General features: G+C 42.2%; 1 protein-coding gene across 1 annotated transcript; it reads left to right on the top strand.

The window, feature by feature from the left end:
- Positions 1-707: 707 nt before the first annotated feature.
- Positions 708-26286, top strand: LOC130133956 (thyrotropin receptor-like). The gene is made up of 15 exons (XM_056302122.1): positions 708-730; positions 842-1026; positions 2181-2282; positions 19202-19294; positions 20095-20251; positions 20412-20483; positions 21020-21094; positions 22352-22426; positions 22593-22667; positions 23412-23489; positions 23962-24030; positions 24147-24224; positions 24503-24691; positions 24976-26059; positions 26140-26286. The coding sequence occupies exons 1-15, from the start codon at positions 708-710 to the stop codon at positions 26284-26286; spliced, it is 2502 nt and encodes an 833-aa protein (XP_056158097.1).
- Positions 26287-27065: the final 779 nt, after the last annotated feature.

Raw genomic sequence — 27065 nt, 5'->3', positions numbered from 1 at the left:
AGGTTAGTTTTTGGCCTAGAAAGGTTCCATGGCTACATTCTATATGACCTACCCACTTTCACTGTAGAGACAGACCACCGTCCACTAGTTGCCATCATCAAAAAGAACCTGAATTAGATGTCACCGAGAATTCAACTGCTCATGATGAAAATGCAGAGATATGACTTTGAGCTGATTTACACGCCAGGAAAGCACCTGATACTTTCTGACGCACTCTCACGAGCACCCACAGGGAAAAGTGTGAGTACAACCAAGGAAGATGTTCAAGGTCATGTGAACATGGTGTCTGATGCGCTTCCTGTGTCAGACACAAAGTTTGGACAAATAGCCGAGGAAACAGCAAAAGACACAGAGCTACAACGTGTCATTGAGAACATAAAACATTGATGGCCTGCAGGTTCCTGTCCACTGTTCTACAACATCAGAGGTGAACTGAATGTTGCTGATGGACTGTTGCTGAAGCAAAACAGAATCATCATCCCACAAGAATTGAGACAGGACATACTACCAAGACTACATGAAGGTCATCTTGGTGTCGAGAAGTGCAAAAGGAGGGTGAGAGAGAGACAGTCTTCTGGCCTGGAATTAATAAAGACATTGAGAGACTGATAAGCAGGTGTGAGACATGTCAGAAACACAGAAACAAGCAAACCAAAGAGCCTATGATAGTAGCAGATGTGCCAACAGCACCATGGCACAAAGTAGGAATGGGCTTTGTTTCATCTCAAAGGTAAATACTTTCTAGAGGTCATTGGCTATTATTCAAACTTTCCTGAAATGGCATTGCTGTCAAACACATTGTCAACCTGCGTCATAACACACACAAAATCCATTTTTTCAGACACGGCATACCAAACACAGTGGTGAGTGACAACAGACCATGCTTCAACAGCAAAGAGTGGCAGAAATTTGCAGAACAGTATGACTTCAGGCATGTCACATCTAGTCCTCTATATGCACAGTCAAATGGAAAAGCTGAGAAAGGAACCCACATTCTCAAACAGCTCCTGAAGAAAGCTGCTGACAGTGAGTCAGATCCCTGTCTCGCTCAGATCCCTGTCTCGCTCTACTCAGCTACAGAGCACCACTTGAATGTGGACTGTCACCTGCTGAGTTGCTGATGAATCGAAAGCTGCACACCACACTGCCGAGCTTAAAGCAGAAGAAATATCCAAAACTGGAACAAAACTATAGCAACAAAATATGAAGCAGAAGTCATTTTATGACAAGACAGCCAGGCAGCTTCCACCACTGTCTAGTCATGATACAGTCAGGATTGAGGACCCTGATGGATGTGTAACCCAGGTCAAGATAACCCAGGTTAAAATAGCCTACATATAATTACAGTTGAATCATCATAATAAATAAATAAATAATCATAATTATTAATTTTGCAAATAAATACTAAACAGTAGATAAGTAATTCATGGTATCAATAAATTCATATTCATATTGTTGGTTCAGATTGCTATTTCTTAAAACGCAGCGCGTGCAGTGCTGATTAGCCAATCAGCTGCCTTGCTCGAGAGGGACAAAGTTCCAGAGCTAGCTCGGTTTCAGAACTCCAGGCAAATGCTTGAGAGAAGCCACTAGAACGGGAGCTGAAGATAAAATATTCTACTTTGAAATAGCAGTGAGCTGCAAATGTTTCTTTCTTTATCCAAATTGAGTATTTTGTTTGATTTAATCATCCTCCAGACCCTGGGTTTTGTATTGTGTCCGAGTATCATCCAGGACTTGGTTAGTCAATTGCTAACTAGCCAAACTTTTCCGTTTTCAATATCTGTGTGCATAGGATAGTTAAAGCTATAAGTAGCTCAGTTTTATGTTTTAGATCATATTTTGTGTAAAGATTATTGAGGAGCTACGTTTTTCTTTTGTAAACCGAATTCAGAATGTATTTTTCTTTTGTGCAAACCGAATTGATTAGCTAGCTACTTCCAGCTAGGCTGCAGCAGCATGGTGTAGTAGCACAGAAATTGACCTGCATCACAGCTAGCTACATGCAGCCAGGCTGTAGTAGCATCGTGCACAAGCATTGGAGATTAAACTGCGTCACGTTTTAGCGGTTGGTAGATTGACTATGTCAATCGGTAGTTCTGTTGTTTTCTTTGGATTATTTTATTGAGAGATATGTAAATTAATGTCTTTGCATGTGTGATGTGCCTGTTATAATGCAGGCCAGGTTTTTTCTTTGGATTGGAAGATCGCGCTTGGTGTTTCATACCCCAAGCTGGAATCAAGTGGCGAGCCACCCATAGGAGACCTGCTGGATCCACGTGGTCTGTCTGCGGCTGCAGACAGCTCATTCTCAGGACAGTAGCCTACAGATTCGAGCACCTGGATTGTGGTAGGACTGAAATTTCCATTTTTTTACTGCAAAACGCAGTTGGACTCATCGGAGCAACAACGGACTTTCCAAAAAGGACTGATTATAGCCTACATTGATCATTGATTTTGATTGTTGAGCTCATATTGTATTGTTAATTGCTGTATCGGCCGAGTTTATCACTCATTCATACTGTTCATGGGGTAATGCAATTGTGTGTTACTTTTGGCATTCTGATTTACTGGTTAAGTAACTTAGGTTAATGGAAATTAGAACTGAAACTTAAAGGCCTAATAGAACAAAATAGAACATAAAACAAATTAACATAATTTGTCAACTCAAACAAGAGATAACTTCAAACTAGAATTAAAAGGATCCTAAATTAGAGCTAAAATATCTATCTAAAATATCTGAAACTCGAAATAGTGGTTTAATAAGGGTTAAATCATAAAACGAGAGGTTTCAAGGAATTTATCCATTGTCATTGTGTTATTGTATAATTGTGTATGTTTCTCTGTCTATGTTTACAATTCTTTATATAAAAACAAGCCGGCAGCTCAAACTTTATTCCCTGGTCTGTGGTCTGCAATCATTTGATGCTAGTTATAAACTGCTCCTACGAACCTAGAACTGGTCCTAGTCAACTGTCAACATCTACAGCGCAGATGGAGTATGAAAGCCACTGTTCTTCAAGAAGTAGCTCCACGGTCATTCACTGTGTAATGTCCGTAGACGCCTTGTCTTACTGACATAAGAATAATTCAAGAACGAGCCGACTTCGTAGGTTCTTAACTGTGTAGCTTTTACTAGCGTTCATCCGACATACAACCTTCATAACATTACATCTCCCCCTCTAAGATGATTTTCTAACCTGTATACCACCCCCCTTTTCACAAAAAAAATAAAAAATCCCCCACAGTACACAAGTCCATACGCCTCACAAATCCAGCCGGATTGCAGGCTTGCTCACCCTGCCAGAGCGAGTAACATATGGTGTGGAAGTTGGCATTTCTGCTGCTCGGGACTCATCCATGTTTCCACTCTCCCCTGGAGTGACATGGTCAGGATCCCTGCTGACAAAGGTGAGTGTTTCCGGTGTGGCCAACAGGTGGCGCCTGTTCCTTCTGTAATGTTCACCTTGAGCTGTCTCCACTATGTAGGATCTGGGAGTGGAGCTCTGACTGTGAACAACTGCTGGCATTGTCCATGTTTTCTGTCCATCAAGTTTGGTGAGTACTGCGTCACCCGAGTTCAGTGGGCGCAGTGTCCGCACGCCGTTCCTGCGGTTGTAGTAGAAAGCCTGCCTCGATTTGGCTGCGGCGTCAGCGGTTTTGATCAGTTCCTCTTTAGGCCAGGCCGGTTTCAGGTTATGCTGCAATGTGGGTAAGGTGGTTCTGAGTCTCCTACCCATGAGCAATTCCGCTGGACTGGCTCCAGTGGAAGAAGAGGGTGTAGCTCTGTATGTCAACAGGGCGAGGAGAGGGTCTTCCTGCCTTAATATGCTTTTGGCTATCTGAACAGCCCTCTCTGCCTGTCCATTACTCTGGGGGTAGTGTGGGCTTGAAGTCACATGGATGAAATCATAATCCTCACTGAACCTCCTCATCTCTTCTGAAACTAGCTGTGGCCCATTATCACTAACTACAATTTCAGGGATACCAAAACGTGCAAATGTAGCCTTCAGCCTAGCTACAACCTGACTGCTAGTAGTTGTTGGTAGATTTAGAATCTCCAAAAACCTGGAATAATAGTCAGACACTATCAAGTAGTTTTGCTTTTTGTACTCACACAGGTCTATGCCAACTTTCTGCCATGGTCTGGATGGGAGCTCACTTGACATTAAAGGCTCTTTTCTCTGTGTGTTCCTGTGTTCTCTGCAGAATTGACATTGCTGTATCTTTGTTGTAATGTGCTCTGTCATTTTGGGCCACCACACTGACTGGCTAGCTCTCTCTCTGCACTTAACTATCCCCTGGTGCCCGTCGTGTATTCTGTCTAAGATCACCTCCCTCATCTCTGTGGGAATGACGATACGACTGCCTCTGATGACTAAACCATCTACCTCAGATAACTCCCCTCTCACCTAATAAAAGTCTCTGACTGTCTCCGGCACTTTATCGACATACTCAGGCCAGCCGTGTCTGATGAAGCCCAACACTGTCTGGAGCTGCAGATCCCCATCCGTGCTCTGTTTTATCTCCTGCATCCTTTGAGGTGTGGCAGGCACCTGGCACACGATGGCATCAATGTGCGCTGCAACATCATCATGAGAAGCACCATCTCCGTAGCGCTGCTCTGGGCCTCTGGAGAGTGCATCAGCCACAGCTAAAGTTTTGCCTGGTGCGTATTCAGCCACTGCATTGAAACGCATCAGCCTCATTAACAGTCTCTGGCACCTAATGGGCACATTATCCAAGTCTTTGCTGTTCATGAGAGGCACTAGTGGTTTATGATCGGTGACAAGTCTGAAATTGTCAAGCCCAAACAAGTACTTCTCGAACCTTTCACATGCCCAGACGCTGGCTAAGCACTCTTTCTCGATCTGTGCGTACCTTGTCTCTGCGTCACTCAGCCGTCGGGAGCAGTAGGCCACGGGCTTCCAGTGTTCCCCGTGCTGCTGGAGCAGAACGCCCCCCAGCCCGTAGCTGCTGGCATCTGCTGACACCACCGTAGCCTTAGTGACGTCATAAAAGGTGAGTACCGGGGCGGTGGCGAGTGCTGCTTTAAGGTCTTGGAATGCTGTGTTCTGTGCAGGTCCCCACAGCCACTCTGTCGTTGCTTTAAGCAGTCCATAAAGCGGCTGACCTACAGTGGACAGCTCTGGGACATATTTTGCCAAATAGTTCACCATCCCGAGGAACCTCTTGAGTTCCGTCACGTTCTGGGGCTGAGGAAAGTTCTCTATTCCGGCCACTTTGTCCGGGTCAGGTCTGATGCCTGCCTCGTTGATGATATGACCAAGGAAGCGGACTTGTTTCTGTTTGAACTTGCATTTCGCTTGGTTCAGTTTGAGACCTGCTGTTTCAATGACCCCCAGCGCTTCTGCTAGGCGCCGGTCATGGATTTCCTCAGTCTCTCCATGTATAAGGATGTCATCCATGTACACCTCTGTGCCCTCTAGCCCGGTCAGAGTTTCCGCCATCTTTCTCTGGAAAATCTCTGGAGCACTCGTTATACCAAATGGAAGGCGGCAGAAAGCATACCTCCCAAATGGGGTGATGAAAGTGGTGAGCCCCCTGCTGTCTTCATGCAAGGGGATCTGGTAAAACCCACTTGCTGCATCCAACGTTGTGAAGAACTTTGACCCTGCGAGCCTTGGCATTATTTCCTCCATAGTGGGCAGCACGTATTTCTCACGTTTCACCGCTCGATTCAGCCTCCTGAGGTCAGCGCAGCAGCGAACCTCTTTCTTGTTCGGTTTCAGCACCGGCACCATAGCGGCGCACCATTCTGTGGGCTGAGTCACTTTTTCAATAATGCCCTCATTTTCCATGCGCTGCAGTTCTTTCTTAACCAGTGGTACAAGTGGCAGCGGTATCCGTCTGGCTGTATGCACCGCGTATGGCTGGGCACCCTCCACCAGAGCTATTTTCACTGGGTCTGTTTTCAGCAGTCCACTTGAACCGAAAACTCCACTGACCTCATTCATCCGCTTCACTAGACCCATCTCCACTGCCTCTGGACGACTCAGCAGACAGCTGCCTCTCCCCTTGATCACATACACTGGAAAGGAGTATTGTTTCTCCTTGTAGTTGGTTGTGGCTTGAAACTGTCCTATGCAGCTGATGTTTCCACCTGGGCTTATGAAGCATGTGTCAGGAGGTCCCAGTTTTATGTTTGGCTTCAGCTTTTTAAATGTCCCTTGGTTGATAACAGTAGCGTCAGCCCCCGTGTCAATTTTAAAGGTTATTGGTACATCACTTATTGTTAAACTAACAGTCCAATCTTCCTGACTGCTCTCTTTGCCAACTTCTCCCAGAAAGTACAGCTGTTTAACCTCTTCAGTGACTTCTCTCACCGCTTTAGAGTGACATACACGCTCCCAATGTCCCTTTTTATGACACTTGTTGCACTTACTGTTCGTTGCAGGACACTTCCGCTCATCGGTGTGCTGCGTCTTGCCGCACCTCCCGCATTCATCTACTTTGTTGGTTGCAGGTCTGCTGCAACCATGACGCTGTCCGCCCTTTTTGTTTTGGCGTTCGTCCCGCCATCGGACAACATTGACGTTAGCCAGCTGGGCCTCTGGTTGGTTAGCTTGGAGGCTGAGCTGCTTTGTTATTGCCTCCGCCTGGCGCACTTGTTCAATGACTTTCACCAGAGTAAGGTCCGCTGTGAGCTGGAACTGACGGGAGAGCACTTTGTCTTTTATGCCCACTACCAGACGATCTCTGATATGTTCATCCCTCTTGTCTCCAAACTCACAGTGTTCAGACAGCTCGTACAATGTCCAGATGTACATCTCCGCTGTCTCTCCTGGCTGCTGGCTACGTTGATAGAAGCACGCCCTCTCATGTATGATGTTACGGCGGGGAATAAAGTAGTCGTCGAACCTTTTCAGTACGATATCATAGTCCACTTTATCACCCTCCGCCGCGAAGTCAAACGAGCTGAATATCTTTTCAGCCTCGCTGCCCATTGCATAAATCAGCGAACTCACTTGAATCTCCCCGTCGTCTTTATCCAGCTTTGTCGCGAGCCTGAAGCGCGAAAACCGTTGTTTCCACTCCCGCCATTCAACGGGGCAGTCAAACTTGAATTCACTCGGCGGATTAAACTTCGGCATGACCACTCGTGTTCCGATACACAGACTATTCTGACACCATGTAATGTCCGTAGACGCCTTGTCTTACTGACATAAGAATAATTCAAGAACGAGCCGACTTCGTAGGTTCTTAACTGTGTAGCTTTTACTAGCGTTCATCCGACATACAACCTTCATAACATTACACACTGTAAGGACGGAGGAAGGACAGCTCTTCAGACGCAATCGTCCAAGTCTGCTCAAAACACAAGAACCAAATCAAAACAGTGACACCTATGAAAACACCTCTAAAGACCCAGTGGGACATGCCAGCAATCAACAGGTTTGTTCTGGTTTACCGAAGCAAACAGTTGCTGCAGGTCCTGATGTCAAAGCATCTGCTGAAACATGCAGCAGACCGAAAAGGATTATTAAGAAACCGGACAGATTAATTGAAAGTATATGAGATGTAAAAAAAAGTTTATTGTATTTTAAGATCTTTCACGCTGTTCATCCTTAAGGAAATTAATTTTTTATTTTTTTAAGAAGGGAAGGTGTGTTGTTATATGCCTTTGTTATGAACTGCGTTACCCAGAATCCTAGATGTTATGTTGCAGGCTAGTGACGTGCTGAGGTCAGAGGTTGGGACGTACGAACAGGGATAAATAAAAGCTTCGGCGTGAATTTGGAAAAGGTCTCGGTCCATTCATTTAAAACAACAAACAAAACAGGTCCGAAGTAATTTTGATAAAGTTTTCATCACTAAGCAATTGAGTGTTTACTCGCCAAGGTGGTCGCATGCTATCAACAGTTTGAAAGACTACTTCCATAATAACAGAGCATGGTCAGATACAACGATTGTGTTAAACGAACATCAGATTATGGAGTGGAGAAGTATATCATCTACAAGGAAATAGTATATCCGCGTTAAAGTGTGGTGAGTCAGTGCAGAATATCTGTATAGAAAGGGCTTTATGTCCCTATGTAGCCCACATGTAGCTGATAGACCAACATCCGTAATTCGCCTAGAATTACCCTAAACTACACCACACATGTGATCTGGCCCACATTAGGAAGTGGATGACGGGCCCAATCTGGCTCAAGGCTTTAATAGCCTTAACTGAACCATAACATAGTGATGAGCATCATCCCAGAATTGAAAACATTGTATATACTTGGACAGCAGTCCAAGTACATACAATCTCGAACAGTCGAGACATCCAAACTCAAAATGTCAATGCAATATGTCAAATTGGCAATTTACCCATTCTATATGGTTCTTCGTGATAAAACACAGTTTAATAAAAGTAGTAGTTAATTAACCTTTGGTTAATAAAAGTAGTTTTACTGCCAATTTGGCAACGTTGGCATTTGTGGCCCCTTTTATCGGCTACTAAAATGTTATAGGCTTTTAAAAGTAAAAAAATAAAATTAAATAAACATATCATTAGTAAAGTTTTTTTATTTGTGTACAAAATCCTCTTAATGCAGCCCTGCTAGCTTAACAGCAAAACTTACTTGCCCTTCATTCTAACAGTACGACACAATATTGAGTTTATATACGTATATATATACACACACACACATAAATACACACATACACACACGCATACATACATACACACACACACATAAGTACACACATACACACACACATACATACATACACACACACACACATACACACATACACATATATATATATATATATATATATCCCTACACTGAACCCAGAATATCCCAGTAATATGTGTGTAATATGTAATGTGTAATATGCAAGCTGTGGCGGCACGCTTCGAGGCAGTTTCTGAAAAACTGGATTTCCGGCAGCCCCCTGCAGTTGTGTGGAGGTGCCGGTCGTCTAGGGATCCCCCTTGCCATCGGAACCATCTCCTCTACAATCAAGTCATGTGGCGTTGGGAGAAGCGCACCCCCCATGCCACTTTAAAAACCATCTCTGCGCAGGTATCTTCTGCTATCTGAGTCCGCAAAGGACCCACAAGTAGAAGAAGATGGTCATCATCGGGCACGATGGACAACCAGCAAGCAAATGTATGTATGTATATATTTATTTATTTATTTATTTATTTATTTATTTATTTATTTATTTTTTGGGATGATGCTTCGTTTTCTGTCACTTTGGTGTGGCAGAAAACGAATCATCAACACACATATATATGAAACTCAATGGTAGGGAATTAACCAATTGGCAGCTGATGATTGCTTATGGCATGAAACAGGCTTCTCAAAGAATTGACTTGATTCACTGGATTATATATATATAGATAGATAGATAGATAGATAGATAGATAGATAGATAGATAGATAGATAGATAGATAGATAGATAGATAGATACAGTAATGCTTTTTATTTTTTAATTGGCATTGCAGTTAAAAAATACAGAAACGACACTTAAAGATGCAGTCAGCAATTCTAATCCAATTCACTTTTTGTTTGAATTCAGCAAATATGTCCTCACGGTCTGCCAGCTGTGCATTGTGTGCGCGCTGAGGAAAAGATCATGCGTTGGTACACTGCCCTGCCTCTGTTAATGGCAAACAATCCATTTGGAATTTCGCCCAGGAAGTTTCCTAATGCAATTTAGAGTGCGAAGGACAGAACTGCGCGTTGGCCACAAGGATTTTGACTCGCTGCTTCTCGTGCAATTTTCCACGTGTAGCGCTACCTATCCTTTTTAACTGTCAAGGACAACGCTCCTGAGTTCTCTATACAACTCGGTATCCAATAAACTATTGAGGTATGTTAACTTCGCTTTTTATGTGTTTAAAGTATGTTCTAAAGGCTCTAAATGTCTTACAGTGCCATCTGGTAACTCCAACTAAAAAGGTTGACTACCCCTTTAAGGCAATCTAACATGGTCTAGACACCTCAATGTGTCACCGAGTAACTTATATTAAAATGGTGGACTAGCCCTTTAAGGTTGTCTCAACAAGTCACTTACCATAGCCTAGACACCACAGGATTAAACACACATGAATAATCCACACTCACACAGGTACATAGAATTATATATACAAATGTATTATGAGTAATAATTATTAGAATGAATGAAAGTGATAAGCCTCAATGGCTAACAAGTGTCTGCATTCAGATATACACAAATTAATCAGACTAACACATTAGCATACAGCTCAATAACCCTATAACTAAGCCGGCAATAAAATAAAAGAAAGTCAACCCCCAGTTGCAGGCCTGTTTCTTTATCGGGTACGTTGGGACCCTAAACAGCCCTCTTCGCTCCCCTTGGAAGCCCGCACATCCAGCTTGTACTCACAAAGAATGAATGCTCCTCTTCGTCTCGCGTTTCCCACCGCAGCGAATGTCAGGCCGGCAGCCCTCCTAGCTAACTGGCTAGTTAGCCGTTAGCCGTTAGCACCATCTCACGGTCGAACCGTGCGCTCGCCTCGGCAGCCCAACACGGCAACAGACGACTCCTTCTGCGTTCCTCGATGGTCGCATGAACCCACCACTACACTGTACTGATAACGTTACTTCGCTAAACTAGAAGACGGCCCGACTCACTGTGGGGAGAGCCCCTTACCGCCTCCAGTCCATTCGCGCGTCTTGCTGTGCTAGCAATGAACACCGACTGGCTAGCTCGCTCCGTAACGTAGCTGGGTACACATATGGGACTGACGAGTAGTCAGTTTGTCTCCACAATCCACACAAACAGTTCCCAGGATGGGTCTCGGTCGGACACCCGCACACATCACTGTTCACTAAACTTCAATTACATTTCTCTCACCGCAAAATAGCATATAACAACTCGACATCACACTGCTCCGTTTGGCTCACACAAGGGACGAGAGACCTCCTTCTCTCCGTCCAGTCTGCTCGTGCTGACGTTTTCCGCTGCCCTCTCAACCAATCACATTCAAGGTAAGTTTCCACTAAAGCAAATGCATTTCACATTGGTAATCAACTGTTTTGCAGAACAATATCAACAATATAATATATTCATATTCAAAAGGTATACAAAATAACAAACATAGGCCAAACTCTTATCTAATAGTGCAATGTAATATATCTAAGGCCTATAATTTAACCACAGGGTTACACACGTATGCACAAAATAATACCTCAAATTGTAGGAAAACTTGTCGGGACACTCAAGAAGAAGAAATATCGGACCTGAAATGTATATTTTTTGAGATATGAGCATTTGTTCGGGAGGTGTGCGTCCCATAGACTATAGGCCGGGAGGCAGGACCAGCCCTCAGGATGTTTTCTGCTACCCTTTTTTCACTATTATTTCTTGTTAGCCTATACCTTGGGCCATCAGAAGTTGATAACGAGCACCCCCAACTCGGCCCCGTTTGGCCACACGGGGCCAAAAACCCAATTTTTGGGCCATGTTCCTGGCGAAATTATGTACATGCAAATATTAAGGTACTACAATGGCATAAATAGTCATACAAGAATTAAATTTGGCAGAGAGTATCCTGATACATAGGGGGAAGCAGAAAAATATTATTCTGGGGCTTGCTGCAACTCAATTCTAAGATATCACCCACACCATCCCCAAAAAGACAAAAAAAAGTACTGTCCGCCTGACAAATTATCATCAAAATGATTATTCTTCAGCACTTTATGGTGAATATGTATGCCTCACTTGTGTATAGACAACTTCCCTAGTTCTTAAGCTTCAATTTGAGCCCAAGATGACCTTTCTATCTCAAATATTACTCTTGCTGTGGCCGAAAGTCTTCACTATAGGCCTACAGTACCTCAAATATGAAAGAAGCAGATATATATAATTTCCATTGCCATGGTAACTGTGGGCTGTATCAGAAGCAGCCTGAATACCACAAGGCCACCACAGATTGAAGATATGTATTAGGATCTAGACCAGTGACTAAGCACTGTAACAATGATTAGAATATTTATTAAACTGATATTTAACAAACTTAACATGATTTAAGCTAGTCTCTTTAGTTTTAGCTAGCTAGCAAGCACAATTTTGCAATCAAGCTAGCGAGGTTGCAATATTCATGAGGTGTGTTGTAGCTACAGTTGGAATACTATCAGTCTGCACATTTGAGGTGATAAGAGAAATAATTGTTATGCAAAGCATTATATTTGAGTCAATGTGAATTGGCACACTGAATAGTACTCCCTATTTCATTATTGCAATACTGATTTTAAGATGGTTGCATTGTTACAGTATATGAATCAGTCAAGATGCCAAAGAGACGACAAGATGATGAAGACTGGACACCTTGCCAGAGTTCTTCAAAGCAGAAGAAACAGCCACCGCCCCAGTCACCTCTGGGAAATTGCATTCTGCATGGTTGTAAGGGGACAGTAAATGTTAAGTTTATAGCCTTTTCTTCTAAGGCTGATCCACTTAATGCATTTACTGAAATCCACGACATGAAAAACAAACTTTTGACACAAACGTCTGACTGTGGTGGCATGCCAGATGTTTGTGACTCAATTCCTGGTGAATTATCTGCTGATTGTGGGTATCATGAAAACTGTTGACGCATTTTTTTCTGTAATGCTAACCATGCTTTAGCAAGAAATTGTCAAGCAGAAAAATACGCTACTAGACCAACACGTGAGTATGTGGATTCTTCCGTTTTGTTTGGAAATTATTGCATATTCTGCAAAAGTGGCACAGTGAAGCAAGCTTCTGGCAATAGATATAGCTTGCAGAAATTCCAATCAAATGCATACAAAAATATTGAGCAAAAAGCTATGGAACTAGGTGATGAAGATTTGTTGTGCAAAATCCAGGGAGTTGATTTATTTGCTAAGGAGGCTCAATTTCATGACTGCTGTCGCAAGCAGTACTTAGTAAAGCGAGCACCTCAGCCTGACACTACAGCTGCAGCGGATGAAATAACTACAAAGAAGGGAATGATCGGTAAAGCTTTCAATGGGGTGTATGTTCATATAAAAACAGAAGTTATTCAAAAGGGTCAGGTTGTGAAACTTGCTCATCTTACTGTTTTGTATAATGAAACCTTGAGACAATTTGGAGAAGAAGCTCCTGCTCAGATAACAAGCCATAACCTGAGACTAAAAATCGAATGCTGTCCTGATCTCAAAGATATTATCGACTTCTCATCTTGCCCATACAAAGACACATTAGTGTTTTGTACATCCCAAGAATCTATGAAGACGACAGTGCATTCAGTTTATGAGATGGGAATTACTGATTGGAGTAAAGAGATCAGCCATGATCTTCACAAGAAAATCCTAAAAGCCTTCAAAAATTCTGAACCACTCCCTTGGCCTCCTAGAGCTCAGGATCTCCCTGACCCAAAAGAGGAGATTCCTTCTGAGGTTTTCCAATTTGTTTTAAACCTAATCTGCGGTGAGAGGAAGCCATCATATCGGGAGGACAATCTGGCATCATCAATTTCTCAAGACATCTGCAGAGCAGGTCAATGGAAAATGAAGAAACACATCTTACTATGTATGACACTACGCCATCTCTTCCGATCCAAGAGCATCACCACTCTGATAAATAGACTTGGCCACTGTGATTCCTGCACATACTCAATAGAACTTGAAACGGCTCTGGCAAATTCAATTGTGGAAAGTGCTTCATTAATCAGCAACTCAGATGTTATCAAGAGACAACCTGATGGGGCAGGCTTCCATTGTGACTGGGACAATTTTGATCAGCTAGTATCAGATGTATATGGGGCAGGGTCCATTCATACCGCTGTAGGCATCTACCTGCAAGATCAAGGGTCCTGTGCAGATGCAGCAGCCCTGACCACAACACAGCCTACACAAGAGTCAGCCTACACTAATCCGAACACTCAACCTCCAAAAAAACAACGATCATTTAAAAGTCCTGCTCAGGAGTTGCCAACTTACTACAAGCGGAAACGATCTGAACCAGCTAACTTGGAGTCATCCAATTCAAATAACACATCCACATACCACTCAAAATCATCAGATAGTGATATAATGTGGGTCATTGCTTGTAAAATCAACTCCGGCGATCAGCACATCCCTGGTCTGTCAGGTTGGGTGTCTGTTACTGGCCATTCTCCAAAATGCCTCACCACAATTGGATATTATCCCATGATCAATGCTCCCATAACCGACTTGACAACCATTCAAGAATGCCTTAGATGCAGCCAAGTCGCATCCTCTGAAGCTGGACAAGAGTACACCATCAGTACATTTGACCTAGGTGTTTGCATGAAAGCCTACCCTCTAATATGGAATGAACCTGAAAAAATATAAAAAGCACATCATCCTCACTGGTACATTCCATTGCTGTGGAGCTTACTTGAAAGGTATAGGCCGAAGATACTGTCAAGGGAGTGAGTGGATGGGTCGAAGTGGCTTTGGAAGCAAAACTGATCACCACAGGCTCTGTGGCTGGGGTCACTGATGGAAAGAATTGGGACAGAGCTATGAACAAGTCGATGCTAGAAGGTCTTGAAAGACTCCTCTATGACAAGTATTTGGAAACTCATGGAGCACTCTCAGCTGAAGGTACATTTTTTCTGGAAAAACATACCCCGAATGAATCTACTCTAACTGAAGTTCTATCATCGGCTGATATATCTCACCACATAACAGAATACAATTCATTTAGAGAAAGAGTGAGAAAGGGGGAGCTGGGAGAAACTGGCCGGTTTTGGATGGAATACATGGACTGCATCTGGCGTGTCCTGTCAATGAACAGTGCAATCAAAATGAATGACTGTGATGGGTACAAAGCTGCCATAAACATCATGCCAGACCTCTTTTTCTGCTCAGATCAGCAGAATTATGCTAGATTCCTCACATACTTTGGATGCTTTCTTGAACACATTGAGGAAACACATCCTGGTTCAGAGAAACTTTTGCACGCTGGAGCAATCAGTGTAGCCAGATCACATATCCCAGGCAACCACTGCCACGTTGACAAAACAATAGAGGAGACAGCTATGAAATGGCTTAAATCAAACTCGGGCTCTGGAACATACTCAGCTGGAATCTGTGGAATCACCAGCAATTATGAAGCCAGCCAACGTCACATCCTGACAGCCCATGCTAAAGGAGAGTTTGTAGAGGCCATGTGGAATATGATTAGCAGCCGAGGTGAGCATTCAGAGAAGCAGCAAAGAGATCTAAGACCACGTGAAATCAATCGATCTGAGGAGCAAGTGCAGCAAACAATAGAAGCATTTCAGAGTTTCATCAACCCATTTCAGCTTGAGACTTCTCAACCCTTGACAAGTTTGACTTCAGGCGCTGCTATGCCAGAAGAGGTGCGCTCTGATGTGCTGAATGCTCTGAAAAATGGCCAAACTCAAAAAGAAGAGTTCATCCGTGATCGTCTTCTTACAAAGAAAGTCATTTTTTTAATCCTATCAAGAGAAACAAATTCAAGACAATGTCTTCCACAACACCTAAAAGGAAGCTTATGGCATCAAACCAGAGAGTAATCCAGTATAAGGCTACAAGTGGATTTATCTTTCAGATGTTCATCAAATCACAGCTACTAAGGTCACAAATCAGCATCTCTGACCTGATGTGCTATCCCCTGACTCTGACGCCATATTCCATCTCAACAATCGATGGCTTCTTTGCAAAAACCAACAAGGCACAAGGGATGAACTACATGATCAAAGATGCTGAGAATGCACAGCTCCCCTCACCTAGCCACTGTGCTATCATTCAAGATGGAAACTCCTCATTCTACATGAACGATGTGCACCGGACAATGAAGACTATATCAGAGCGCACCTTCAAATGTCTACCTGCTGCAGTTGAAACAGTATTCAGCACAGACGCTTATGCAGACCGTCTTCATTTACCAAAATCAGCTGAGAGGGATCGTAGAGGTTGTGGGGAACAGTTCACAGTTAGTGGTCTGAATGTTCATCGACCTGCAGATTTCAAAGTTTTCCTCACAAATGATGAAAACAAGAAATCATTCATTCATTTACTTCTCGAGCACTGGAGCTCTGCAGATATGATGGAAGAGATCCTCAGAAGGCCTGTCATCTTCATAGAGGCTAGTCAAGCTTTCAAAATAGAATGTCATGCTGGATTAATATCAAAAGAACTTCTACCTGAGATCTGTTCAAACCATGAGGAAACTGATGTGAGGGTGATCCACTACATAAATTATTTCTAAACCAAAATGCCTCACATCAAAACAGTCAGAGTCAGAGCAAAAGACTCCGACATTTTCTTCATTCTCCTCTACTACGCCAAATCATTCACACTTGACATCATCTTTGACATGGGAAATAAGCTGATCAATATCAACCAGCTGGCTGACAATTAAGGAAAGGTGCGACCGATCAAGATTCTGAATCAGAATTCAAAGTTCATTCAGATCTTTACTGCAGTGGGGAACTCTAGGGAGCTTGATGAGCTTGTCCTCAGTGGTGCCGAAGAGTTCACCTGTCGCCTCTATGGCTTTGGTCCTCGAGTTAAGCAGGTTGATGAGGCAAGAGAGGTCAAGGTCAAGAAAATATGTGGCTCAAGCCTCGAGCTGCGACAAGATCTCTCTATTGACCTTTCCACCTTTCCACCGTGCAAGCAAGTCCTTTTGCAGCACATAAAGAGAGTGAACTACCAAGTAGGAATCTGGAAAAGGGCTCATGAAAACCACCCAGAAGTCCCATCCCCTTTGGACCATGGGTTTCATGTAAATGACAATGGCAAGCTAGAACCTCTGTGGTTTGAGGGTGACGTCATCCCCCAGGCCCTTGTTGATGTCTTGGAAGAAGATGGGACAGATGAGGATGACCTTGAGGAAATACACACTAACATGGATGATGATGAAGAAGAGGAGGAATATGGGGATGATTAAGATATCAAATGCAATTTAGATTTTATTTTTTTTAGATTTTTTTCGGATTTCAGCTTTATTACATAGTACAGTTGAAAGAGACATGAGTGGGGAAAGAGAGAAGGGAGGACATGCAGCATATGGAAGTGGGCCGGATTCAAACCCATGCTGATGCGTTAGGGACTAGTGTTGTGGTACGCGCACTATCCCAGTGAACCACCAATTATGATTTATTTTATATTATTTTTATTTTTTAAGGTGAATTTTTGGCTTCTTCTGTTGTTGTTTCTCCCTTTGCCTATATTTTGTGTAGTTTTTTTGGGGACAGTGGGATTGGATGGGGTAAGAGGGTAGGAATCAATGTTTCATTGTTGTTAATAAAATGAAAGCCATCTGTTTTCTAAAAAAAAATTATAATAAAAAATGTTTACTGTACTCTATTGGTGGTTGGCTTCTACTATTGCTATAGGCCTATGAGACACAATTAAAAAGCAGTTGTTTTCCTACAGGTTCTTTAGTATTCACTTTTCATGTTCACTTCAGATAGCAGTAGTAAGCAGTGCATATGAACATATTGTTAAATGCAATAAAATGCACTTACCCCCATTTGGAATGCTAGTGACTAAAAAATTAAATGTTCTCTGATTTGAGGTGTAGAGAAGACTTTCGGCCACAGCAAGAGTAATTTTTGAAATAGAAAGGTCATCTTGAGCTCAAATTGAAGCTTAAGAACTAGGGAAGTTGTCTATACACAAGTGAGGCATACATATTCACCATAAAGTGCTGAAGAATAATCATTTTGATGATAATTTGTCAGGTGGACAGTACTTTTATTGTGTTTTTGGGGATGGTGTGGGTGATATCTTAAAATTGAGTTGCAACAAGCCCCATAATCATATTTTCCTGCTTCCCCCTATGTATCAGGATACTCTCTGCCAAATTTCATTCTTTTATGACTATTTATGCCATTGTAGTGCCTTAATATTTGCATATACATAATTTCGCCAGGAACATGGCCCAAAAATTGGGTTTTTGGCCCCCTGTGGCCAGTTGGGGGTGCTCGTTATCAACTTCTGATGGCCCAAGGTATAGGCTAACAAGAAATAATAGTGAAAAAAGGGTAGCAGAAACCATCCTGAGGGCTGGTCCTGGCTCCCGGCCTACTGACATTACATGACCATATATGACACACTCTGACACACTAAATCCTCCACATGTTCGCTGTTCTACATCACTTTAACATCCTCAATTCTCATTCGATTCAGACACAGGATATATCAAATTGTTTGCCAACTTCTTTTGACACTCACGATGTAAAAATACGAGCTGTGCAATGTCCAGTTTTTGAGATAAGAGCAGTTGTTCCGAGGGAAGAATCAGAAGGGGGGCAGGTGTCCCCGCATGCAACCACGGAAGATCCACCCCTGTCACACAACACCACTACCCTGTGGCTGGTGGACCTAAGAGCAGACCCCAGCAGCCTCCTACAAGAAGACCCCATCCTTGTCACAACAGCAGACATCCAACAGCGAGTCTCAAGCATGAAGAGCCAGACAGCACCAGAACCAATGGATCATGTCCGCCCACTGGATGAAGAAGGTAACAGCACACGTGAATGCCTGGCAGCACAAATGAGCCATCTGCAAACATCAGGGTCTCACCCAGACTAGCTAACAGAGGCAGGACAATACTGATCATGAAAGATCCCCACAAGGGTGCAGCACCTTCATACTACCGGCCAATAACCTGCCTCTCAACAACATGGAAGATCCTCTCAGGGATCATAGCAGCTACACTGAATAGGTACATGAGCAAAACTGTACGGCATTGGAAACAACACCAGAGGGTCAAAGTACCAGCTACTGGTTGATATATCAATCACCCAAGACTATAAGACCAGATGGATCAGCCTGAGCACTTCCTGGATTGCCGACAAAAAGTCCTACAACTCAGTACCCCACATGTGGATACTGGAATGCTTTGCAATATACAAGGCAAACTGGACACTGATAACCTTCCTCAAGAACTCATGCGGCGGTGGAAAATAAACCTCGAGGCCTGCTCCAAAGCCATTGCACAATTTTTTTAAGACATAAATAATATTATTTAATACTATTCAGTAAAGTCTCCAATGTTGTTCACATCCACTGTGTGATACCATCCTATGATCACTCATCCAGTTTGTCCTCTTGCACCCATCAATGCAATTATTAACTTGTGCAATAATTTGTACAACAGGACCTGTGCTGTATTCATACTTTTACACCTGCAATAATTGGTACAACAGGACCCTTTACTGCTGTATTCCCACTTTTACACCTATTAAATTTGTATTTTTACGGTCAGGTGTGAGCTCTGGAGGAGCTCCAGGTGAGATCGATGAACCAGATGAGTTAGGCAGGAGCAGCCTGACGAGGGCGGGGCTGACGAGGCAGGGACGTGACACACATACCATGTCAAATTCCTTATATGTGATCATCCTTAGCCAATAAAAACTGACTTGACTGTATCCATATTACCTTGTGAGCTGTCATAACCATCTTTTAGTGTCTTTGAACTGGCTTAACATAACTTTAATGCTCCAAATGTAGGTAAAATTGTAATATTCTCAACAAATTGTTGTGTATTACAGAAACTCATTTAATTATTAAATTTACTGAGTCATTAGTAACAATTGAAGTGTTTCATATTATTCATTTACTAATGATTAATTTATGTAAGCCTTTCAACCTGTGTTTAATATTTAATTTACCTCTGAATTTTTTAAACTGTGTTCTTAGCTTAATCATTTAAATTATACATTTAATATAATCAATTGAACACAACTGAAGTTGAGTCGTTTTGTGCCGAGATCAACATAAATAAACTATGCTACCGCAAAAATAAACATTTCAAAATCAACGGCCGCCAGAAACATAGAGTTGTTTTGTATATTATAAATAAACAGCTATGTTGTATTTCGTTAGGCTCGTAAGTTAAATTAAAGTCAATTACTTAATATGCCATGGGTCGATGGATTTTCCAGACTAGGTCGTTCTTCCTCACGCTCTTGTTCGTCCTCCCTGACTGACAGAGCTGAGGCAGGTCACGTGGTGCATTGCTGTCGAGAGGAGCCGTCTCGTCTCATTAAGATTTACTTTCCAGACGGCACGGAACCGGGATCGGTTATTCATTGCTCGCGGTATAAATAGGGAACTCTGGAATTAGCACTGCTTTCAAAGTGCATCTGATAATGTCAGCTTTAGTTGGCATGGTTGTCGTCTTCATCACAAGTGTTGAAAGCACACTTCTGCTGGAGTGGTGCCCGGCTCAGTGCGAATGCGAATCAGAGACTCGTGGAATTTCATGCTTTGATATTGACGTCATACCCAGCTTCCATCCCAGCACCGAGGAGGTGTAAGTTGCCGGAACATTTGATCAAGAATGTAATCTTAAGAGACAATAGTCTGTTAAGTTGGTGGCACACTGCATTATTGATTTGTTCAGCCATGATTGCTCTAAAACAATAGAGATGCGTACCTACCTCGCTCCATTGCGACTTGTTGTGCTCATTCAGGTGGCTGGTAGAGACTCGACTTCTCTCCATCCCCCAAGATGCCTTTGCTAACTTGGTGAACGTTTCACACATGTAAGATGCTGCTTTCTCTTAATAATCAAGCTGCAGCCTGATAGCTCAGCCTGCCAGGCATTAGTTGCATTTTAGAACAAAGTCTGATTTTACTGATAATAATAAAATAAACTGCAAAACGTAAATTGTACTGTTAACTTAACAGTACAATTAACATTTTGCAGTCATTTTTTGAAAACATAACTAGAGCACATGACGCTAAAAGGGTATAGATACTGTACCCAGAATGGTGATATATCATGAGAAGTAATGCATCTTTTTTAAGATCTTGAGAAATGTGAAACTGGTTAATTGCTAGTTGAATTCACTGGCTTACTACCAAATTGGCAATTACAAAATAATAAAAAGCCATGTCTAACTGGAAATACAAGCTTATATTCGGCTGCTGGAAACAAACAATTTAGAACTGCTTAAAAGCAATACGGGGCAAAGCTAAAGAATTATGTATTTTCTAAAAATAAAAAAGCTAAACATATTGGTTTTACAATTTGACGTGAGGAATGTAGTCTTAGCTTTTGATTTGTTGTTTTTCCCAGCTACATCTCTGACGATGAGGGTTTAAGACATCTGGACAAGCATTCTTTCCACAATCTACCACTGATAGTGCACATGTAAGTACCCTTTGCAGGCTCAGTACAGTTGAAGTTAAGGCATTCCCACACCATCACTTTGTACCCTGATTAACCGTGTGCTTATTACCAGTGAAATTACTTTCTCGGTATCAAATGAAGTCTTAACCTTTACAGAAAATGAGACCAATGGCCATATCTAATGTTGTCTCTGTTGTTATTCGCATTAAATAACTTTATGCAAACACAGTGAATGTGATGTTTCGGCGTGCTGACTGGACTTATCGAGACCGGTTCCTTTCAGGGCAGTGTAAAGAGCCCTCACAGCTCCAGCTCTTCAACTTGGCTGAAAAGAGGTCAAGTGTTCATGGGTTGGTAGACCCTGCTCTGACAGTATGTGCTCTTTGTGTATATGTCTCCATTATTGCGCTAATGGGGGGTGGGGGGGATCAAGTCAGTGGAGTAGCAAAGAAACATACAGATGGGTTACAAATGAAAGGAAAACCCAACGTCAAATGTCCTAGTAAGGTGCTGGGCCACCGCGAGCTGCCGGATCGGCTCCATGCCTTGGCCTAGATGCTGCCAGTCCCTGGAGCTCAGCACCATCTCCCAGAAGCGGTTCCCTGGTTTGGTGTTTTGGTGATGGTGGTGGAGAGTATTGCATTCCTCGGACTGGGAGGTTCCTCAACAGCCTGAACACTTCCACCTTCCAAAAAATGACTTGTTGACCGTCTTCCTCACTGTCCGTGTCAGGGGTGCTTGTGATGTCTAGGTTTGTGGAGTAATTTTGGTTTTTAATATTTATTGTGTGTTACTTGTTGTTATGTGGCACTGAGAAAGGTAATGTCGTTCCTTTGCTTGTGTGAGACATGCATATGAGGCAAGGACAAATAAAAGCAGTCTACACCTCGGTCCAAAATGTCCCGTAGCAGTGTCAAGTCCAAATCATATGTTGATAGTCATCACACATTCACTGACCCCTCATGCCCTGTGGATGGAGCCATTGCACTGCTGGAAGACACAAGTCTCATCAGCACAGGGACGTGTCATCACAGGATGAAGGGGATCACTCAGAATAACTCTACACTATGTGCCGTGGCCCTTCCCTCTGAGGGGTCGTAGGGACCCAAACCATGGCAGCAAAATGCCCCCACAGCACAACACATCAGACAACACACTTCGTACACACCTTGTGTGTGTGCGTGTGTGTGTGTGTGTGTGTGTGTGTGTGTGTGTGTGTGTGTGTGTGTGTGTGTGTGTGTGTGTGTGTGTGTGTGTGTGTGTGTGTGTGCCCAACAGAGAAATAAGAAGTCTCAGAACACTATCGCAGATTGACCCAGAAGCATTTAAGGACCTGCCTAATTTAAAGTATCTGTGAGTAAAATATTGTGTTGTGAGTCTGCATGAGTTTATCGTGTTTATCACACCGTGTAAATGCCACATAGATTGTGGTAATGCTCTTGATTTATACTATGACCCAACAAATAGTTAACTAGTTGTAAAAAACTGTTTTTGTTAACTACTGTTTTCTTTGAAACAGCGGCATTTTCAACACAGGTCTATACTCCTTTCCTGTCATTTACAACATACAATCCACACAAGAGGAGTTTTTACTGTACGTATCATGTATACATTTTGTGTATATGTGCGTGTGTATATATATTTATATATATCGGTTTTTTTTCTTCCGAAACTGTCAATGGTGTTGTTATAAGTGCTCAACTAATGAGGAGCGGAATATCAATACAGATGCAGGCAGGGAAAAAAGTTTTAATACATAGCAGTACAGGCCTGTGTCATGCATCGCGCAGTCATCAGCTGCTAATGCATTAAAAGCTGATGCTAATGCATTAGCAGCGCTCAACTGTATATATATATATATATATATATATATATATATATATATATATATATATAAAGTCTGTTTATTTCCCTTTTAAACGGGGCCACATGTGTAAGGAACATGCATTTGTGGGATGTGCAGCAGAGCTGAGTATGTGGGTTGCGCCCATGAGAAATTTGCCAAATCTTCTCTGCCAATGCCAAACAGCTTATTTTGCAGTTGCTACTGACTCTTGTTTTGAGCTTCTGGTACCCCAGGTGCTGACCGTCAGCTGCCTGATATAAGATGTATTGCCAAGAAGCATTTTTACAACAGAGAAATAATCTACCAAACACACATTTTCTTACTTTTTGTGCTAAGTTTAGACATATAGACAGATAGATAGAGTTAGAGATATAGATATAGATTTTTTTTGTTGTATACTATTGGTATTGGAACAACTGGCAACTCGCATTTTAACCATAGTATTAAATGTTCTCAGTGGTATATCAATGTTCACGTTTGTTTCCTCATCAGAGAGATAGTGGATAACCTCTTGATTGAAATGATACCTGCCAATTCCTTCCACGGAATATGCGACAATGATCTCACCATGTAAGTCCAGGTTTTGATGTTCCTTTGCTTTATTTTCATCTAAAAAGTAGGATTTCAGGGCTTCAGGTTTTCAGTCAGCTTTGAACGGCATCACTTAAACTCAGTAAACATGTTCTCTTACTGTGTCCCATGTAATGGTATAACTTAATAGCTACGGAAGTAAACAGTATATCCTGATGTACCACATTTCACTCCTAATGATATTTTTCTGCATCATTTTAATGCAGAGTCATTTACATATTAATTATATTGGACAATATTTCAACCAAATGCAACTAGGTCTAATGTCATTGATGAAGCATACCTGACCATTTAAACACATTAAATATTTTATATCAAATAAAATCAGCGCACTTTGCCACCACAACTAAATGGCATCACAACTCTTCGTGGTACTGTATGGTATTTGCATTGCTTCAGACTTATAACTGAACGTGTGTGTGTGTGTGTGTGTGTGTGTGTGTCTTTGTAGTATAATGAATGGCAATGGCTTGAAAGAGATCCAGCACTATGCCTTCAATGGGAGCAGACTCCAAGAAGTGTACGCAGTTCTTGATTAAGTTTCCCTGAATAAATGTCACTGAGAATTATCAGTTGCAAAAATTCAAACAACAACTAAAACCCTTCCTCTGCCTGCTTCTGTGTTGTTTGTTTCAGGTATCTTAACAAGAATGTGGATTTGGAGAGAGTAGATGAATTTGCTTTTTCTGGTGTGATTCACGGCCCAACACTCCTGTGAGTCAACGTACATTGTTTAAACAAGATTTCTGAACAAGAATCAATATCAATCCAATCATACTTTATAAAGAAAAAAATAAACAGCCAAAAATAAAATGCAAATAACCATTGACAGGTTTCTGACCATTTGTCTCTTTCATCATTTAATTTATAATCAGACAATATTTCAATACTGGAACTACAAAACAGACTGACATCAAATTGTACACTTAACAAAAGGCCAGGAGTACCATTGTAACGGCATGAACACAGCTCTGCTCTTTCTGTCTCCCCAGAGACCTTTCAGAGACTAGAGTGAGTTCTTTGCCTTCAATAGGACTGGGGCTCATTGAAAAACTGCGAGCTAAAAACACTTGGACCCTCAAGAAACTACCTCCTCTTACAGCCTTTCTGCATTTGCAAAAAGCTGAATTGACCTTCCACAGCCACTGCTGTGGCCTCAAAAACCTGAAAAGATGGAGGGGGTGAGTAATAGAATTAAAGGTCCTCTCACATATTTTCCCACACTATGCATGGTTACCTCTGGTATTATTCAAGACAAATTATGTTTGTCACTGAATTTGTTGCATTGTTATTGAGATGTAGTTCACAAGAATCAAAATAATATGGAGTTGTTTAATGAGACTTTCAAGCTCATTTTGAGAATTGTATCAATTTAAGCTCAAAGTTCCGCTGCATTTGGTACATTTCTAATACAAGTGTTAAGTACTTCTTTTATAAGGAACAATTTTTGCCATCTGTGCTCAAGACACACTGAGGCAGCTATATGCAACTTGACCAGGGCTGGTGTGGGACAGCAACTGCAGAAATCTTCTGGAACTTTCTACCCGGGGTATCAGAGACACAAACCATTTCATCAGGATCCACATCTACATGACAGTGACAATCTCGAAAACATTGAAAAGCCATATCACCATCAATATTCCATTTGTCCCTCAGAAGAGAGGGGCTTGTTCTATGTGGACTCACCAATGGGGGATCCTGATGAAGGATTTGACTATGCACTCTGCAATAAACTTCATATGGACAATTTCAAGGTGTCCTGCAGACCCCTTCCTGATGCCTTCAACCCATGTGAGGATGTGATGAGCCATGGATTCCTAAGGGTGTTTGTGTGGATTGTTAGTCTCTTAGCTATTCTAGCTAACTCTCTCGTCATGGTCATTCTGCTGATCAGCCACCACAAATTGTCTATAACCCGTTTCCTCATCTGCCACTTAGCGTTTGCAGACTTCTGCATGGGACTCTACTTACTGCTTATTGGATCTGTTGACCTTTATACTCGCTCTCAATATTACCATCATGCCATTGACTGGCAGACAGGAGCTGGTTGCAACCTAGCAGGGACATTATCAATATTTGCTAGTGAACTATCTGTCTACACATTAACTGCAATAACCCTTCAACGCTGGCATGACATTTTTTTTGCTATGAGATCCAAGCAAAAACTGCGAATGCGACACATAGCTGCGGTAATGCTCGTTGGCTGGTTGCTTTGCCTGATTCTTGCACTGCTCCCATTGGCTGGTGTGAGCAGTTACCAGAAGGTGAGTGTCTGCTTGCCTATGGACACCAAGACATCTGCTGCTCAAGTCTATGTGGTCTCTGTTCTTACGCTAAACATCTTGGCTTTCATGGTTGTATGTGTATGCTATTTCCACATTTACTGCATGGTGCACAACCCTGAGCACCAGTCAAGCAAACAAGATGCCAGTATGGCAAAACGTATGGCTGTGCTGATTTTCACCAACCTCCTGTGCCTGTTCCCTGTCTCCTTCTACGGATTGTCTGCAGCCCTCCACCGACCACTAATCACAGTCACACAGTCTAAGGTTTTTGAAAACTGAATTCAGCACAATTTCAATGTATCCAGCTGACAGGATGAATTAATGGGAAAACTTTGTCCTCACAGGTTTTGCTGGTGCTGTTCTATCCTCTCAACTCCTGTGCCAATCCGTTCCTCTACACTATCCTGACAAGGACATTTCACCGTGATGTCCTGATGTTGCTGAGCCGCACCGGGATTTTCCAGCCCCAAACACAGTTCAACAGATATTAATTAACCTGTGCCTCTCAACCCCTGCATATGCAAGACATATGTTTCATAGGCCAAACCCCATCGGAGGCTTAAAGTGGAAATGAAGCACACATGATATTAAAATGTTTTGTTTAAAGAATTCCTACTAAAAAAAAATCATGATTATAAAATGGCTATATGATGAGAACTAAACAAGTAGCCATATAAAAGAAGCTTGTTTTTCTCTTTTTTCTGCTCTCTACCAATGTACTCAATGTAAGTCGAGATGTAATGGGGTTGGTTGGCTCAGGACAAGAGAATATGCAAGTAAGGCCACTTTCACATTGCTCCTGAATGCTGCAATGAGTTTTACAGGACCAATTCCCGGATGAAAGCAGCACATTTACTCTAATTTCCTCAAAAGCAGAAACTAGTGTACCTCTATGCTGTGTCAACCAAGCGACAGAGAGAAAGTAGCTAAGGTTTTTCCCCATTCAGCATATTACAGAATTTTTCCAAAATGAAGTTCAAAATGTTGGGTTCCTTTTTATCATTTCCTTTATTGTGTAATAATTCAGAATAGCACAATTGAGAGTCATAAGGTAACCCTTTTTCTTCATAATCCATTATTACAGAGTAATTTTTGTAGTAACGCATGTGACAGAAACTTACCAGTTGTCCTTTAACCTAATGTATCCTTATACTAATGTGTCCTTTAACCTAATGCACCCAGGCACCATGTCTCTATCTGGCCTTCTGTACTCCGCGGATCCTCAGCACAAACATCCTTTGTTACTGACCTGCCCTTGACACACCCAGAT

The sequence above is a fragment of the Lampris incognitus genome, unplaced genomic scaffold, assembly GCF_029633865.1.
Source record: "Lampris incognitus isolate fLamInc1 unplaced genomic scaffold, fLamInc1.hap2 scaffold_54, whole genome shotgun sequence".
Lineage (NCBI taxonomy): Eukaryota > Metazoa > Chordata > Actinopteri > Lampriformes > Lampridae > Lampris > Lampris incognitus.
The sequence above is the reverse complement of the archived record's forward strand: the minus strand, read 5'-3'. Positions and strand labels throughout refer to the sequence as shown.

What these genes read in the sequence shown, in the direction of transcription:
- LOC130133956 (XM_056302122.1), top strand. Translation starts at nt 708, where the DNA reads ATGGGCTTTGTTTCATCTCAAAG. An exon ending in GGGGCTGACGAGGCAGGGAC is followed by an intron (nt 19,295 to 20,094) that starts GTGACACACATA and finishes TGATAATGTCAG; the next exon opens with CTTTAGTTGGCATGGTTGTC. An exon ending in TTGGTGAACGTTTCACACAT is followed by an intron (nt 20,484 to 21,019) that starts GTAAGATGCTGC and finishes TGTTTTTCCCAG; the next exon opens with CTACATCTCTGACGATGAGG.